General features: G+C 48.7%; 1 protein-coding gene across 2 annotated transcripts in view; it reads right to left on the minus strand.

The window, feature by feature from the left end:
* The window catches only part of Wdr25 (WD repeat domain 25), a 135,236-nt gene that overhangs the window by 37,942 nt on the left and 79,710 nt on the right, over positions 1 to 17,584 (minus strand). For both annotated transcript variants that reach the window (XM_055593009.1, XM_055593010.1), the window contains exons 3-4: positions 12,962 to 13,109; positions 1,030 to 1,160 (exon numbers count right to left, since the gene is read on the minus strand). In XM_055593009.1, coding sequence (XP_055448984.1) covers positions 1,030 to 1,160; positions 12,962 to 13,109 — 279 coding nt within the window. The remainder of the gene's footprint in view (positions 1 to 1,029; positions 1,161 to 12,961; positions 13,110 to 17,584) is intronic.

Genomic DNA, 17,584 nt, shown 5'->3' on the forward strand with positions numbered 1-17,584 from the left:
CTGCTGCTGCTGCTGCTGCTGCTGCTGCTGCTGCTGCTGCTGCTGCTGCGTGCAGAAGGACTGCAAGGGCTAGCAGCCAAGAGCCAGCCAACAGGAGCCTCCAGCTCTTCTAGCACAGCAACAGCCCAGGCCAGACACACAGCAGTGGACAGGTAACAGAAGGGCTGATGGTGTGAAGGCAGAAACACGCCCAATGTGCTGGCGATTACGGTGGGGGTTCAATGGGAAGGGCGGAGACAGGGCTGCCGCTGGTGTTTGGAACCCAAGTCGGAGTCTCCATGTGTGAAGAGACAAAGACAATTAGAGCAGCAGGCTGCAGCAGGGCAGGAGTGGAAGACCCCCAGATTTTAAGCCTCCTGGGGCCAACACTTCCTCCAGGAAGCCCTGTCTTAACAAGCTGAAAGCACTGTGCTGCTCAGCACATGTACATGTGTCCGCACAGAACGTTCTCCACAGAGGAGCTGTCTCCTGAAGGACTCCTGGCTCACTCACACAGTACACACAGAGGGTACTCAACAAACCTTCGTGGCGCTATGCCAAGAGACCTGTACTGTGATGTTTTAATGTCTATCAACTCAAAACTTTTCTCTAAAACCTCTCAAAATGGCACTTGGACCTCATTAAACATGGAGCCAAAACTACCCTGCCTCAAATATGCAGGTTCTGGCCTGCCCCTACTTATTCACCTCATGAAGGAAAGGCTCCCACAGGAAGGCACTGGGTAGATGGCTTAGTCAGTAAAGAGTTTGTCTTGAACACATAACTCCCTTAACTCTATCATCAGGACCCATAGCAGGTGTACTGGTATGAGATTGTACTGTCATTGCTGGAGAGGTGGGGTCAGGCAGATCCCTGGAGCTCTCTGGCTAAGCCAGCCTCCCCTAATCAGCAAGGCCTTGGACCCAGTGAGATTCTGTCTCAAACACAAAGTGACAGCTCCTGAATAACCCAAGGTCAATCTCTGTCACACAGACACACACACACACACTCCACACATGTGAAAGGCCAGCCTCAGAAGAAGGGTGTCACCTTGCCAGTCCTTGTGTCCCAGGCTTTGATTTCAGAGCTGAAGCCGCCACATAAAAAGACGTTGTGATCTTTTGGATAGAATTTCACGGTGGTGATTCTGAAGTCACTCTGTCCACTAAATACTTGGGTTCCTGCAACACAGACAGACAAGGAAGAGTAAGAAAATACTCAGATCACAAGTATTTTAATGCAGAGATGTTCAGACAGCTCAGCAGGGCCCTATGTGGCCCAGTGTGGTCCTTTAGAAATATAACAAGGTTCGCTTTCATTTCCTGTTGAATTCCCTACCCCGAGACCCAGGGCTAGTGCGGGCAGCCGACCCCAGGACTCTGTGTGTGTATTATCTCATTTAAATTACACACCAACTAGCCCCAACAAGCTGAAACAGGCTGCTTAGGTAACACAGGAGATTGTTTATGCAGGAGTGTAAAAATCTACAAGCAGAGCTGACTGGGATTTATTTCAGGAGCCATCTTCCAATCCTTATAAAAAATAAAGATGGGCTTGTTAGAGTGCAGCAGGTGTGGCTGACCTGACATGCTGGGCCACAAATCACAGTGACCCGCACAACAGCCCAGCCACAGAATGGACATCAGCTGTGGCTCACTGGGGTCTCGCTAGCTCTACGGGACTCCAGACAGCCCTGGTCATTTCTTCTATCATCGCAAGCAGTTGTCAAGTCCCTGTGTGCACTGTGGTAAGTAACTGGCACATGCAGACACATACAGGCTGGGCAACAGCTGTCACTGTGGTTTTCTAGGGATGAGCAATAGAAACTTCAGAAGTTTCCATCACCCAGGGTGGTTAAAGCCAGCACGCCCTCCACTGCCCAGTATGCCCCGTGTAGTCCACAGCAGTGATGTGATTCTCATCTGTCATGCTTAATTTGCCCAAATGTGAACCAACAAATCAGACTAGCTTTAAGAAGCACCTCACAGGGAAGCACCTGGGTTTGGCTCCTGACACATCCCTAGGGGTCAGGTTCACACACCAAGGACAGCACCTGCCACCTGCCAATAACTCGGAGGAGGCTTCCCACAGAGATAGTACCGGTACTTTCTTGGCCAAGAAGGAAAATCTTGGCTGCCTCTGGCTACCAGGCTCTTTCACTGACCCAGGGCAAGGCAGAGCAGGGCACAGCAGCTGACAGCCCAGGAGCTAGGAAAACAGCTGTCAGGAAAATGTTTGCCATATAAGCACAAGGACCTGAGTTTAACCCCAAAACACACATACAGAGACTGAGCTTGGTGGCGCATGCTTGCAACCCCAGTACCAATCAGGGAGAGAGCTGAAGACAGGCAGATCCTAAGGCTTGCTTGTGAGACAGCCCTAGATCCCAGTGAGAGACCCTGTCTCAAAACACAAGGTGGAAGGCTCCCAATGGCACCCAAAGCTGACCACTAGCTCTCACCCACACATACGTATGCATGCACAAAGCTGGTGGCAAACACAGTGATAAAATATCAAGACCAGTGTGTCTGCGTCTAAGCCCTGGAAGGCTGTGTTTGCTCATTCTGGGCAGAAAGCACTCCCTGATGGCTTCCTCTGTCTGCTGACCCCATACGCTGAGTAAGAACCCAGCCAGCTCCATCTCGTCCGGTAAGGAAATGAAACTCATCAATCACGGCTTATAAGAGTTGCAGAGGGACAACACAGATCCAATGGCCAGAGCCACTGTCTCCAAGCCTACCCCATCCAGGACCTAAGCAGATGTCACTGTCATGCAGTGATTTGTTTATGAGTGACAAAATGCAGCAATGTTCCAATATAGCATCGACATGGTTTTTAAAGACTTTTTTTTTAATTGTGTATTTGTGTGTAATTATGAGTGTGTGTGTGTGTGTGTGTGTGTGTGTGTGTGTGTGTGTGTGTGTGTTTGAGTGTATGCCATGTGCATGCAGGTGTGAGCATAGGCCAGAAGAGGGAGTTGAGTTCCCTGGAGCTGGAGTTACAAGCAGCTGCTTGATATGGGCACTGGTCCTCTGAAAGAAGAGCATGTGCTCTTAACCACCGGGCCAACTCTCCAATTCCACTATCAGAATACTTTAAAATACCAAAAATAGGTATCTTACAAAATGAGGCAAAAATAAAGTAGCTAATTTTAAATATATCTTAATATGTCTTGTATTAAGAGCATTGAGCAACTTTTCTTTTTTTCGAATTTGGGGTGAATGTGCACGTGCCACAGCACACAGAGGTCGGTGGACACCTGCAGGGGTTGGGTCTCACCTTCAGCTATGTGTGTCCCCATCCCAGAGACTAAACTTGGTTCATCAGGCTTTGGCACAGGTACCTTTAGCTAAACCGTCCCGCCAGCCCATATTCATAACTTCCTTGAAATCATAAAAACCACGTGAGCTATAGCTATGGTGCTTTTAGTGGGAGCAACAGAACCAATACGCCTTCTCTTATCTAAATGCAGATGGCGTCCAGTGACCCGGGGCTTGAAAGCCATCCAACTGTAGTTTCCGTTTATCCATTGAACTCAATGAGGCTGACAGAGATACCTCCTGGGGATGGGCCAGGATGCAGGATGCTGTCCACTGACCACACAGGAGACATTCTCCACTTCCAGCTTCCAATGACACAAAGGACTTAGAACCCACTACCTCTGGCAAATACCAGCCCCTGCAACTACCAGAAGGCGCTATTCCTGTATTCTTATGTTTTTAACAACTCAGTTCAAAGTTGGATGAAATGTTCATATAAAGGGTTTTATTAAAGCGTCAGAAAACCACTGGTCTGAAGGTCATGGTGCAAACACTAGCTGGTTTATTTTTGTGTCCATCCCTCCTTTTGATGCTGGGAACTGACCTCAGGGCCTTAAACATGCTAGATGAACATTCTCCCACTGAGCTACACTTCTCATCCAAAGGAAAGTCTTCAATAGATGACACAAATCATTTTTGGCAACACCAAAACTAAATGAATAGATTTGTTTTCAGGTACCAGGGCATACTGGATAATAAAACTGTGCTTAATATGTCCAAGGTCCTTTGTCCAAATGCCAGCACAAAAACAAACAAACAAACAAACAAAAACCAGTCTGTTTCAAATCATTCTCTCAAGAGCGAAAAAAATAGTGATTATTAATTTTTAAATGGGAGGGGCAGGGAGATGCCTCAGAATGTGGAGTGTAAAGTGCTTGTCATATCAGCACTAGGATTTGAGTCCAGTTCGCCAACACCAACACAAAAAAGTTCAGAATGGCAGCATATTCACAAAATCCTGGTGCCAGGGATGGGGGGAAGGGGTAGAAATGTGGGGTTCCCTGGGTTCACTGGCCAGCCAGCCTAGCTGAATCAGTGGGCTCTAGGTTCAGTGAGAGACAATGTCTCAAAAATCTAGGTAAAAAACAAATGAGAAAATGTCAGTATCAGTCTCTAGCCTCTACATACATACATCTGTACACACACACACACACACACAGCAACAGAGTCTTGCTGTATAACCCACAAATACTCCCACTGAACTTTTAATGTTCCTGATTCAGTCTCCTTTGCATAGACAAACCCAGCCTGGGCAAAACTTGTTTTGTTTTTACTTTTGTTTTGTTGGATTTTGAGACAAAGTCTCATTCTGCTGCTCAGGCTGGAATAGAACTCTGTATGTAGCTGACCTCTCCCGGCTATCCTCCTGCATCAGCCTCTCACGTGCTAGAATTAGAGGCATAAGCCATCGTACCCAGCTTGTGCAAACTTCCCAGAGCACTGCCGAGGTCACCCTGCACCTGTCCCTGCGCCTGAACCTACCCAACATGACCCTGCCCTTGCCCTTTGCCTTGAAGGTGACTAAGAGCACTGATTTGTTTCTTCTATTCTCTTTTAGGAGTCAAGGATTGGCAGTCACTTGTCATCAGAGTTAATACTTGGCTTTTTATAAAACAATATACCTGTCCCTCTACAAGCTGCACATGGGCCCCTCAGCTACCCAGCAAGGTGGACAGTGCCTACAATCTGCCCTCCAGTAGTTCAGGCATTAAACAAGAATAGAAATGGACCAAGCTAGGAAGAGCCACCGACACAAACCAAATGCTTGAGAGGAGGGCTTGTCAACCTTTGTCACTCACTGCCCCTTTTCATCCAAGGTATCTTCATGCAACCTCAGGTATACAGGAGGTACAAAGACCCTGTATTTACTGATAGTAATTATTCAAAATAATTGTTAAAAATTTTCTTTGATATATATATATATATATATATCAAAGAAATTATATATATATAATTTATATATATATATATACTATTAGTAAATTTAGTAAATTTCACTATTTACTAAAGGTGAGAACAAATCTGTATTCTAATTAGATGAATTACTTGTTTGTTTTACATGAGGAATGAAATCTGAGTACATGTGGCAGGTCTGGTACTTCCAGAACTCAGGAAGCAGGACAGGATAGCCTGGGGTACGCAGTTAAGTTTCAGGCCAGCCTAGGCTACAGAGTGAGGCCCTAACAAAAATATAAATAAATACACAACAAAAACAAACAAGTGTTATAACAGGATATATCATATTTTCAAAGTTTCTCAAAACTGATGGGTGTTGGGAGAGACTGAGAATGACACTTTGCATGAATCCATTAAAAAAAAAAAAAATGGCAGAAGTATGTCTAGAGCCGCTTCAGAAATTGTTGGAAATTCTGTCCCAAGCCAAACTTTAATCAACACTTTTTAAATGAAGTTGATTTTTAAGAGCAATTTTAAAGCCAAACACTGTAACACAATGCAACCCAAAGGTTCCTAACCTGATGCCTACATGCAGAGGAATGTGAAGTATTAAAAGTCCTTAGTTCCCAGGTACTGTTACATTTCTGCAAGAGTGAAAAACTTGTTTCATCACACACAGCCTTGGGTGCAAGCTGAGGCACTTGGGCCCCATTAGCATGACACTGCCTGGTGGCATTCACAGTGCCTAATGCCTACCACATGTGCTCAGACTGAGTTTACAGTGAAGCCGCGAAATGCAGCATGGGTGAACGCGGCGAGGAATATCTTGGATCTATGAGGCATTTGAGCTTGAGTTAATTTTTGGTCACTGCGCTTTCAGAAACCCTTCACAGTTGCTGAGTTTTCCACAACCCCACATGCAGTTACACGACCCTGTGGAGCGGTGATCACAGGTTTAGAAGCTGAGCTATGGAGAAAGGATGACGGCCCGTTAAAAGTGCAGCACTATTTTTGTGCTTTTATGTTGCTGCTCAGGGAACTCAGCAGACTGTGGGTGCCCCATAAGGTCCTCGCACTCTCAACACCACCCTCACATAAACAGACACTGTGCACTGAGCTGCTCTAACTAGGAATGTGCTTTTTCTCCAGTTTACGCTTATTTTTTTTCCACAACCCAAGCTTTTCATGAGTATATGTTTGCACGTGCAGGGTGTGGAGGCCAAAGGTTGATGCCAGATGTCTTCCTTGACTTACTCTTTGAGACCCTGGACCTCATCAATTTGGCCAGACTGGCTAGCCAGCAAGCCCAGGCAACTGCCTGTCTCTGTCTCCCTGGGGCTGGAGCCACCTCCCTTGGCTTTCACATGGGTGCTGAGAACCGAACTTGGGTTCTCATGTTTGAGAGGCAGGCACTCTGTCCACTGAGCCACCTCTCCAGACCCTCTTCCATACCCCTAAGCTACAGCTGGGGATCAGACACCCAGATGGCATACAGGTAGCAAATGTCCCACCAACCAGACGGTAGACAGTCTCTTCCCCTCTACACCCTCCAGGTCTGGAATTCACTGCCCATCCTCGGACCCACAGCAAAGAAAAACTGCCTGTTTGGAGCAGATGCTTTCCTGGGTGCTTGAGCACAGCGTGGGGCCAGCGACAGTCTTCATTTTGAAAAGGCAGCAGGTTACCTGATGCTTATTAAAAGCTGAGTGACACAACCTTGCTGAAGACTTGGAAGAAAGGAAGGGAGGGGTGAACCACCAGAAAATGATAATTGAGGCTTTCCTGCTAAAAAGGATAAAAAAAAATTTTTTTCCTCAACCCAAAGATGGTGAAAATCTGTCTTTGAAAGGTTAAAATTTTCCACTTAGAAAGAGGCTGTTGAATGTATTTCCTACTTCTCAGAGCTGGGCTTTGCTATTTTCCTCTGTTAAAGGGGTCCAAAACTAAAAGATCTTTAATAAGCTAATAGGCACCTAATGGAAAACATGAGGGAAGATTTCTGCATCAAGCTTCAGGTCAGAAATTGGCATCACAGCCACCATCACCTGGCTGGATGTTGGACACAGTTAAGAGTGGTAAGCTGAGAACTAGAGAGACCCACGTCCCAGACCAGCTGTCACTTGTGACGGGACCTTGGTTGGTCCCTTCACTGCTGTGTCTCTGCAGTCAGGAGGAGTGAACATTAAGTGCCATGTACAGCACTCTGTGGAGTGAGCAACCAAAGAGAACTATTATTGTTTGAAAAATTAAACCCCAACTTATTGAATTCATCTGTGGTTAAATTAAAAGCCAAAGCCAAGGGATGCTGGGTTCTAACAGCAGGAACCTTAAAGACTAATGACTGCTGAGCTTCCCCATGAGGCCTGGAGAATACAGCAGCCTGGGCCGGCTTCTGCCTTTGCCGAAGTGACCTGCAGAGAGGCTGAGATAGTCAACACGGACAAGCTCCACCAGAGTACTAGCCACCCTCGTGAAGATGAAGATCTCTCTCCTGGAAATCTGTGGCCACTCTCTCCTCTCTCCCGAATGGTGGCCTGCCCAACATTCTCCCTGTGGGCAGAGCTTCTTCAGCACTTGGGCTAGCTGTAACAGACCTTTCACCTTGGGACTATCTTGCTTGTCTGCTTGTTATAGGAAATTCTGTTTATTCACTGCAGGCTTATAGGAAATTGAGCTTTAAAATATGTAATCCATTGGCACTTGGCTGTATTGATCTGGTTATAATGAGCTCAACCAGTATAAAAACTGTTTGGATCTTCTTGGAGTTAAGAAAAATTACTTCTTTTCCTTTTTGGATCAATAATGATACAAATAGAAAATATGTTTCTGGGCTGGGGGTGGGGGCTCGGCGCAGAGTGCTTGCTTATGAGTACAAAGCTCCAAATTCAATCCCCAGGCCTAGAATAAATCATCCTTAACGCAAAGCCATGTTCAAGAATGCTGCAGAAACCCAGCATGCTCTCTAGACACCATCATTCTGTAGCTTCACCATCCAGGGTCACTGAGGAGATGCTGAGGTGACCGTGGACAGGAACTCCTTGAAGCTAGGCTTCTTCCTTTCTTAGGGAGAGTTGTCAAGCTTCCCTGAGGCAGCCACCCATAGAGCCGGGGTAACATCCTGTGTCAGCTTAACTGTACCAGGGGATACTGCAGGCCGGCAGGCTTAGGACCACAAAGGCCTCCGGCCTCCTTCAGCATGTCTAGCTCCCAGACCATTCCTGGCATTTCAGATGAAATGAACCCCAAGTGCTGGTGCTTAGGAAAGAGGAAGGGCATCCATGCTCCCTGCAGGGAGCTCAGCTTGGCTAAGCCACTCTGAGTTCAAAAGTGGGAAGGGGAACCGGGGCGTACAGTGAGTCTGTCCCTCAGGTCTGCCTGGACCTTGCATTTGTTACCCCACAGTCCTGGGTAAGGGCAGGAATTAACCTGCATCTCGGAGCTGAGGAAAGGGAGTTTGGTGAGGGAAAGGACATCTGGCCCTATCGGCCAGCCATGCAGACACCGAGGACCTGTCTGACCCCAATGTCCCTCTGTCTGCCTCCCACCTCCAGACCCGCCAGCTATTCGTGACCTTTCCTCCTCCGTAGCTCTTTGTTCCTGGTCACAGACTCACGAACATGTAGGAAAAATGTTGACAGGGGAAAGCTCGTGTTGTTGGCTCGTGGCAATTGAGCCTGTGTTCCCAGGCAGCAGGCATATGACTCATTTCGCTAAAATCAATATCGTTACACTCATCCTCTGGGAAGGATTCAGCCAGCTGTAAATTTAACCATCCCAGCTCAAAGTTAACGAGGAAAGAACCTTGCTAACTTCCAAATCAACCTCCGTGTATCAGGAGCAGGGGCCATGTTGGCAAGTGGGCAGAGACCTGGCATGGTGCCGGCTGAGGGCCAGGTAGGCCTTGTCTGCACGCCCACCAGCAGGGCTCTGCACTCGCCAGCAGTGCAGCTCAGAGCCTGGCATCCTTCCTGTAAAACAGGCTCAAAACTGCCCTTCAGAGGCGGCTGTGGGAAAAGACACAGTGCAAGCAGGAGCAAGTCCCAGACCAGACAGCCAGTGGGGACACACGAATGGTGGCTGCAGGAGGCTGGCAGCTGCCATCATGCTTTTCCTTCCAAGCCCAGCCACTTTCAATTATCTATCTGGACAAAACTGAATTTCTTAAAATTAGGGGGTGGGGAGTTAGCTTGCAAACCAGCTGTGTTTGGCTGTAAACAGCTTTGTTGAAACACATAAGCCACCATGCCAACACCAAACATGACCTGACCATGTTCAGCTCTGGGACCAGTCAACAAAGGCGGCCTAACCTAAGAAGAGCCAGTTGCCTATTGATGGCTGCAGCCTACACACAGGAGAAACACGGGTACAGTGAGCCTGTTTCAATTAAAAAATCCTGCCAGGGCCTGGGGGTCCCCTATTTCATAAGGACGGCTGGCATGAGTATCCTAGCTAAGGATGAGACAGGTTTATGAAGATGCAGAAATCCTCCCCAGAGGGTAGCCAGGAAAAGAAAGCTTAGTTTCCAGGAGCGGGTGAGGGTTGCAGATGACAGACACATACAGAAGGGGGTTAGAGGAAGGGTCTTTGACATGGGAAACTTGTTCACTGGGCAAGGGGATACCTGAAGGACAGTGGCCAGGAACTATCATCAGCTCACACCCTGCTAGACCTAGCAGAAATAAACAGACAAAAAAAAAAAAAAAAAAAAAAAAAAGCCAGTCTGAAAGCAGGCCTAGCCTCTGAGGCCTGCAACTCAGCCAGCATGCACTGTTTCCTTTATGGTCTCCAGGGACACTAAGGGACCCTAAGCAGGTCCTCCTGGAGTATGCTGGAAGAACCCAGCGTGCCACAGAGCTTGAGAAGCTAGAGACCCTGGCTGTAACATAGCACTTGCTTCAAGCACCAGTGGGAGCTAGTGCCACTTCAGAGGCTTAGCGTGACACAGAGCCTTCCTCCACGGCCTCTCCTCCAAAGCCTCATGAGCCGACAGTGCTCTTCGCCACAGCCTTCATTTGAACACTTTTCACTCTTCCTGAGCCAAGTGCTTTGCAGCTGTCAGGGTGGCCGCTGTTCCTGCTGGAGCATAGCTGTCCACAGCTCAAGAAGCATCCTTCAGCCACTCACGTAATCAGAGGGGTCAGTCAAGATCATTCTGGCGCTCCATCCTCCCAAGGCCTGTTTTCTGCAGGTGTCAAGCCACTGTCTGGAGATAGCCAAGAGCCCTGCCAGAAGTCAGGCCAAGATAGTTTGTCCAGGGAAGGGAGGGGTGTGGCAAAAGCATACCATTTCATGCACTGGCAGGACAGACACCTTTGTCAGTCCCATAAACCCAACCTATATCCAGCTGTCCCCAATGGTTGGGTGACCTCAAGAAAGTCACCAAACACTCAAAGCCTCCGTTTCTGCATCAAAGGAATAGGGATAAAGATACTATCCTCCCAGACCAGTGGGAGACTAAGCATGTCACCTAAGCAAAGGGCCTAAGCCATTTATCTGTATCAGGTCGCTACAGGCCTAGTGGCATGTGGGACACCAGAGCCACAGCAAGGACTTGGACAGCAGACCACCCTCTTCCTTTGTGACATTGGCCCTAGTCACGATGGGCCTGAAAACAATTCTTGGAAAAGGAGTAGGGTACAGTTCCACCCGACCAATCCTTCTACCCACCATGACCCCAACAAGAGACACAGGGGCATGGAGACACAAGGAGGTAGTCAGGACAGTGGGCATCCCAGAGAGAAGGGCAGATGTCCCTGGCCATGACTTCCTGGAGCTCTGAACTGTGGGGTCTACACACCTACCTCAGACCCCAGAGAGAAGGCACATGTCATCCTACTGCCAACCCACCACTAGGGAGAAGTGCAACTGAGGGGCTGAAATCTGCAAGGGGCGGGCGCCCTCAGAGCTGAGGAAGCTCCCAGGGGACTCGAAGGGTAGGACTAGCTGATTGGTATGCAGGACAGGTCATGCACAAAGCCAGTGACACTCAGGGTCTGGGTGGTGTCTGCCAGTGTTCCCTAAGGCCGCCTGTGCCTAATGTAGCAGAGACGTTCGTTAGGGAGATTGCAGACGGAAACAGGAGCGCCAAAAATAATTAATCTGTGAGCAGATTTGATTAAGTGTTGATTCATGGCTGTTCCGTAAGCCAACAGCCCGTCATAACTATAAATTAACGAGATAAAATGGTACTGGCCCTCCATATTTCAGGCCGGGTATTGACATTTTAGAATCCACAGATTTTTAACTGTATTGATTGAGGACACCAGGATAAATGGCCTTGGCGCCAAATTCCCATTAATGACAATGGGCACCAAGTGACTAATTCCCAAAACACTGCAGAAAGAACGCCTTGCGCTGCCTTCTCCTGGCAGGGCGCTCTAATTAGACTGAAATGAAAAAGCCAAATGACCATGGGCGGGAGAGGCAGAGAAAGGAAACGGAAGATCAGACTTGGGGAAGAGAAAGGACAAGACTAGTCAGAGCTGGACGAAGGTCATGGCGTGCTCACAGGCTAAGAGAGTGTGCCCAGCAAGACAAGGGGCCAGAGACGGGTATGCAGACATAAGGGTGCCCACCCTGGCAACCTTGGGAGCTTCCTTATTCAGGATAGGAGGATCCAGCAGAGGCCAGCCTCGGCTGTCCAAATATGCAGATGTGAGCCAGCCCAGTCCAAAAAATGGACAAAGGGACCACCAAGGTGGGTGCCTCCTTGGGGACACACACTTTCCAGGATGCAGCTATCCCCACGGGAAAGGCTCATCCCGGGCTGGAGGCCTTCCTTGAGGCTGAGCTCCAAAGCCATCAACTCTGTCTTCTCTGGGTACAAAAGACATCCAGCATACCCCAGCACGGGTCTTATACACGGTAGGTACATAATAAGTAACAAACTAATAGAGTGAAAACAACCCTTCAGCAGAGGAGTCCCATGCAGACACCATTTCCAGGAGAGCAGAATGAAGTGCCTTCCATCGCTCCCTAACGGACAGCAGCTCTCAGAGGTGGGGCCATGCCTCTTACCTACCCTGCACACTTGGAGCCCTGCCAGCATCTGCCCTCACCTGAAAGGACAGCGCTTCCTCTCCCCTCCGCTGAGCTACATGCCACGTGATACCAGCAGCAGTTCCAGACCCTCCTAGCTGTAACACAAAGAGACCATGCTCCACAGCTGTCCCAGGCTTGCCATCAGTCATCTGAGTCCCTAACTTGTCAGGCATCAGGGCCCTCTCTCACCTAGAAAATGGTACCCGTTGCTGCTGACAGCCAGAAGGAGATTTCCAACTGCCTTCCCTACCTGATGGAGGGCTCCTGAGGATATACCTACATGAATCTCCCTTCACTCCACCACCACTCATTCCCTCTCAATACAAACTGGGAAGGGCCCCTCTGAAGATTATGGAACTTAGTTCCACTGCTCAGACTGACAGGAATTCTAAACCGATGCCAACCAAAGGACACCGTGATATTTTGGTCCCAATTACCCAGCAGAAGTTGATTAAAAAGCTGCCTCGTTATCTGGCCCTGCAGCCTGGTGCTGAAACAACCTTGGCTCTGTCCTTTGCTGACCGGCAGAAGACTGGTTCCAGTGCCATGAAGACAGCTGTGATGCCACTGGCAAATGATCTGCACGGCCATCAGGGAAATGAGTCTGTCCTGAAGCCCCTGCCACATCATCACCATGGCTAGCTTGCAGTCAGGACCCTCTGGAGAGGCTTCCCCAGTGAGAGGGCTGCCAGTTGACCTGGGCCAGTTGGGACATAAGGACACACCTGTTTCCAGATCTGTTAGGTGCAGGGCAAAGTCGAAACCACCACTGAGGATGCGCCGGCCACAGGGAGACCACCGAGCAGCCCTTACCGCCTCACTGTGCACAGAGTAGGTCTGCAGGCAGTGTCCCGAGTCCACGGCATTCCACACCTGCAAGGGAAACACAAACAGGCAGCACCAGACACTGTGATGAAGGCCTGAGCTCCAGGTCAGCAGGGGACTCCCGGGAAACTGGGTTCCTATTAACTTACATCAAAATAGCAGCTAGAAGCGCTTTTCCTCATAGAAATGCACAGGTGTCCTTTTTCTGGGCCTAAGGAAACAGCATTTCCTGTCTTCACCCAACCTTCACATGTGCTCCTACCTACTGAGCACAGGCATGTCACAGTCCTGCCCATGTCTTATAGCCTGCTACCTGTCCTGGGGCAGACAGAGCACATGCTCAGGCTACAGGCAAGGGAGCTCTTTACAACTGAGACCCAGACTCAGGGGCTGGGCCATTGTGCTTCTTCTTCTTAGGAGAGAGGTACCCCCCTCCCCTTCATCCTGGCTCTCTGTGAAGAAGTGGGGTTTCCCCAGAGCATGTCCAGCTGACTCCTATACATGGTTTAAGAGCCCAGGCAGGAGAGATGTATCACTACAGCTGACAGGCCTGGTAGAGGGGCTCAGAGCTGGTCCTGCTCACTGTCAGGGCAGGTGGAGGGGCAGGCTGTAAGCGCCTCTCCTTGACACTGTATCTTGCTGGTCTCGGTCTCCTCTCCATGAATGGGAGATAAAGGCACCACCCGAGATGGGAGTGAGGCTGGGGGAGGGGGGAGGTAGGGGGGGAGGGTTGCAGCACACACAGCAGTGGGGCATGTTGGCTGTAAGATTCGCCGGCACCAAGAAACCATGCTTCATTTTCCTTAGTGAGAGAAAAGCTCAAACAAGCAGCACAGTCATTTCCACAGACCTGCTCCCAGTGAAGGGCGCTAACTCTACCTGCCAGGGCCCAAAGTCTCTCAAAATGCAGCTAGGGTTCTGAGAGATTTCCTGTAACTATGTAAATGTCTAAGCTTAAGCAAACAAGAGGTCATAGAAGCCTTCACAGATGTGGGGAGGGACCCCTGCTCCTTTCTTTTATATCAGAGGTCAATAGCTCGGTCTCAAATTGAAAAGAATAAAACCAAGCAGGAGCAGTAGTTATGTCAAAAGCACACACTGGGAGTCAGAGTCAAAGACAGGCGGATCACCAGGAGTTTGAAGCCAGCCTGGTCCAAGACAGCCAGGACTACACAGAGAAACCCTGTCTGGAAAACAACAAAAACAACAAAATAAACAAACAAACACAGAAATAACAGGAGGAGCAGCCAGAAGATTGGTGAGTGGAGCAAGGATTCGTGGCAGGGCAACGGGGTGCACAGAAAGTGGCTGCTTCTTCAGAATCACGTACAAGTATGATGTTTTGTTTTGTTTTTAAGATTTATTTATTTGTTTATTTATTATACAGTATTCTGTCTGCATGTGTGCCAGCAGGTCAGAAGAGAGCATCGGAGCTCATTATATATGGTTGTGAGCCACCATGTGGTTGCTGGGAATTGAACTCAGGACCTTTGGGAGAACAGCCAGTGCTCTTAACCTCTGAGCCATCATCTCTCCAGCCTACAAGTATGATGTTAATAGCAAAATTCACCAAGCAAGTGAAATTCTTCAGTTTCACATGGTTAGACAGTAAGAGGCCAACCCCGAGGATATAGGACAAACCACATTTACAAAGTATGTCATTTTCTAAGAAGCATGAACTACAGCATCATGTTAATTAGGCTGGCTGGTATAAAAAAACAAAAAACAAAAAAACAAAACAAACAAAAAAAAAAAACCAAAGATAACAAGTGTTGACATGGTGCAGAGAAATCAGAACCCCCTACACTGCTGGTAGGAAGGTGAGCTAAGGCATCTATGATAGACTGCAGCTTGGGGCTTCTCAGGAAGCTGTGGGGTTACCCCACAACCTAGCACCCCCACTTCTGAGAATAAATCCCAACATCTGGTCCTGCGGGCTCAATGAAGTTGTGCCTTTATTCATGCGGACAGAAGGTGGAAGGAAACCACTGCCCACAGACAGGTGAGAGAGCAAACAAAACGCAGGCCATGCACACAGCAGCATGCCTCTTACATAGTGCCCCCCAACAGCTGCTGCAGCCTGGAGCAGCCTCGATGACACTGTCCTCAGTAGGACAGGCTGGACGCAAAAGGATGAATTCTGTACAGTTTCCCTTCATGGTGTTCCCCGAGTAGTCAGAACCCCAGGCAGGAAACAGAAAGGCCGCTGCCAGGAGCTGGGGAGCAGCGTGCGGGTGAAGTAAGAGAGGAGGGTGAGTACAGGCAAGGGCGCCCGGCAGCACAGACTAGACACCTAACCCTGACTACAGTGCTCAAGTTTGTGATATTTCACCATGGGTTGGGTTGTTTTTTGTTTTTGTTTTTTTGTTTTTTGTTTGTTTGTTTGTTTGTTTGTTAGTTTTCAAGACTGGGTTTCTCTGTGTAGCCTTGGTTGTCTTAGAACTAACTCTGTAGACCAGGCTGGCCCCAAACTCACAGAGATCCTCCTGCCTCTACCTCCTGAGTCCTGGGGTTAAAGGCGTGAGCCACCACCAAGCCACCATGTTTTTTATTTGTTTGCTGTTGTTATGGTATGTGCACGCACACACACAAACACATACACACAAAACGTTATCTTGTTCATTTATGAATTTGCAGACCCTAAAAACAAGCTCAGTATGGCTGTCACTTCTAGGACTCCCAGGAGCTGTGAACATGGCTCAGTATTTCCTTTGAGAGGTTGAGTGCAGGTGGGAGGAGCAGATGGGAAGGAAGAGGCAGCTCTGAAGCAATGGTGTCCAAATGTTTTCCCATATAAAACTTTTTCACTTATTCATTCAACAAACATCCCTAACTGCTTGCTAGCTAGCCAGGCACTGTTGACAGGGGCACAGCCAGAATCAAAACTCTTGCTTTCCAAGAGCTAACTGTCAGGAAGATAGGTCCTACACAACCACCAGAATAGAGTGTACCAGGCACCAAGACTGATGTTCCAAAGTCAGCAAAGGAAGGGTCAAGAAAAGGAGTTGAGGGAGTGGTCATGTTAGGCCACTCGAAGGACTGAAGGGTGACAGAAGATTTCTGCCAGAGCATGCAACAGCACGAAGGCCAGTCTGGCCAGATAGGTGAGCAGGATGTGGTCAGAGAGTGTCTCTATGGGCAGTAGAGTACCCAGGGCCTCCTGAGGAGGTGCCCAAGGCTTCCTGGCTCCAGCCTACAGGACCCCGTTAGCTGCCCCACAGGAAGAAGATACAGGGAGACAGAGTGGGGCTTAGGCAGAAATTTGGGACAGAGGCGGCAGCAGTGCAGAGGGTCCATATAGGAGTCCGAAGTTCATGGAGTAAAGAGGCCAGAGAGACCAGGACACCTTAGGTCTGGGGCCTGAGCATGAAGGGGGATGGCCAGCTCTGGAAGCAAGCTAGATGGCAAGGCTAGAGCTCAGCACTGCATGAAGGAAATGAGAGGGGAAGCCAGGCAAGTCCCTGCCCTTAGAATTATAGAAGGTCTGAGTATAAGCCAGGCCTACTTCTAAACCTTTCATCATGTGCAGTAAGATGTTGGGTTAGTGAGAAGGGAGAAGTAAAAGGAGAGGGTAGAAAAGATGAAAGAGAGAAGGCAGGGAAGGATGAGGGACAGATAGAGAAAGCAGGGAACGTGGGAGGGGTGAAAGGAAAAAGGTAGAAGAAAGCTCAGACTCCATGGTGCCTGGATCAAAAGGGCAGCACAAAGTGCTTCTTGGGCAGTGATGTCTAATGGGCCTGGGTTTAAGGAGATACACAGCTGGGTCTAAGGTGTGACAGCCCCTGGGAACACAGCTGCACACCTGTGTGATGACGCACTGCTGACAGCAGGAACAGAATCCATAAGGACCAGTCAGTCCCAGCATGTTACTGAGGGCGAGGGCGAGAGAATCTTTGCCAATTGCTCTCCCTAATTGAATTGAATGTTCACTGTCAGGCTTTAAAGATTAATTCCCAAACACTGCCGCAGCCCAGAGTGTCTGCCTTTTTTCAACCAAGTAATTAGAGATCCCAAACTGCCTTCCTGGAATTAAGGAGCTCAGTCTCCTGTTGAATGTTCTGAGATGACTCCATGTATTAACTACAATTATTAACACTGTTTGTGTGTCCAGCCGAAGTCACAGATTTGACAAGAACATGATGAGTAAAATGCAGTACAGTTGGGTGTCTTCATCCTGGGTCCCGCCACAGCCATAACAGCTTTTTGGGCTCTCCAAAGACTATCCAGCCTGCTGCTTCAGCCTCAGGCCACACTCCTGGTTGCCTTTTGGCTTGAGTTTTGTTTTTATTTTATTTAACTTATCATCATTATTGCGAGGGGACATGAGCATGCCCGCAAATGTGTGGAGGCCAGAGGACAACTTTGAGGATACAATTGTCTCGTTCCAACAAGGATTCCAGGGACCAAACTCAAGTGGCTGGACTTGGGCATTAAGTGCCTTTACCCACTGAGCCAGTTAGTTCATAGGCCCCATTCCTTGTGTTAAGAGAAATGGAATCCCCTTAGAAAGTATTCAAACTCTA

The sequence above is a fragment of the Psammomys obesus genome, unplaced genomic scaffold, assembly GCF_907164565.1.
Source record: "Psammomys obesus unplaced genomic scaffold, mPsaObe1.curated_primary_1811, whole genome shotgun sequence".
Classification (NCBI taxonomy): Eukaryota; Metazoa; Chordata; class Mammalia; order Rodentia; family Muridae; genus Psammomys; species Psammomys obesus.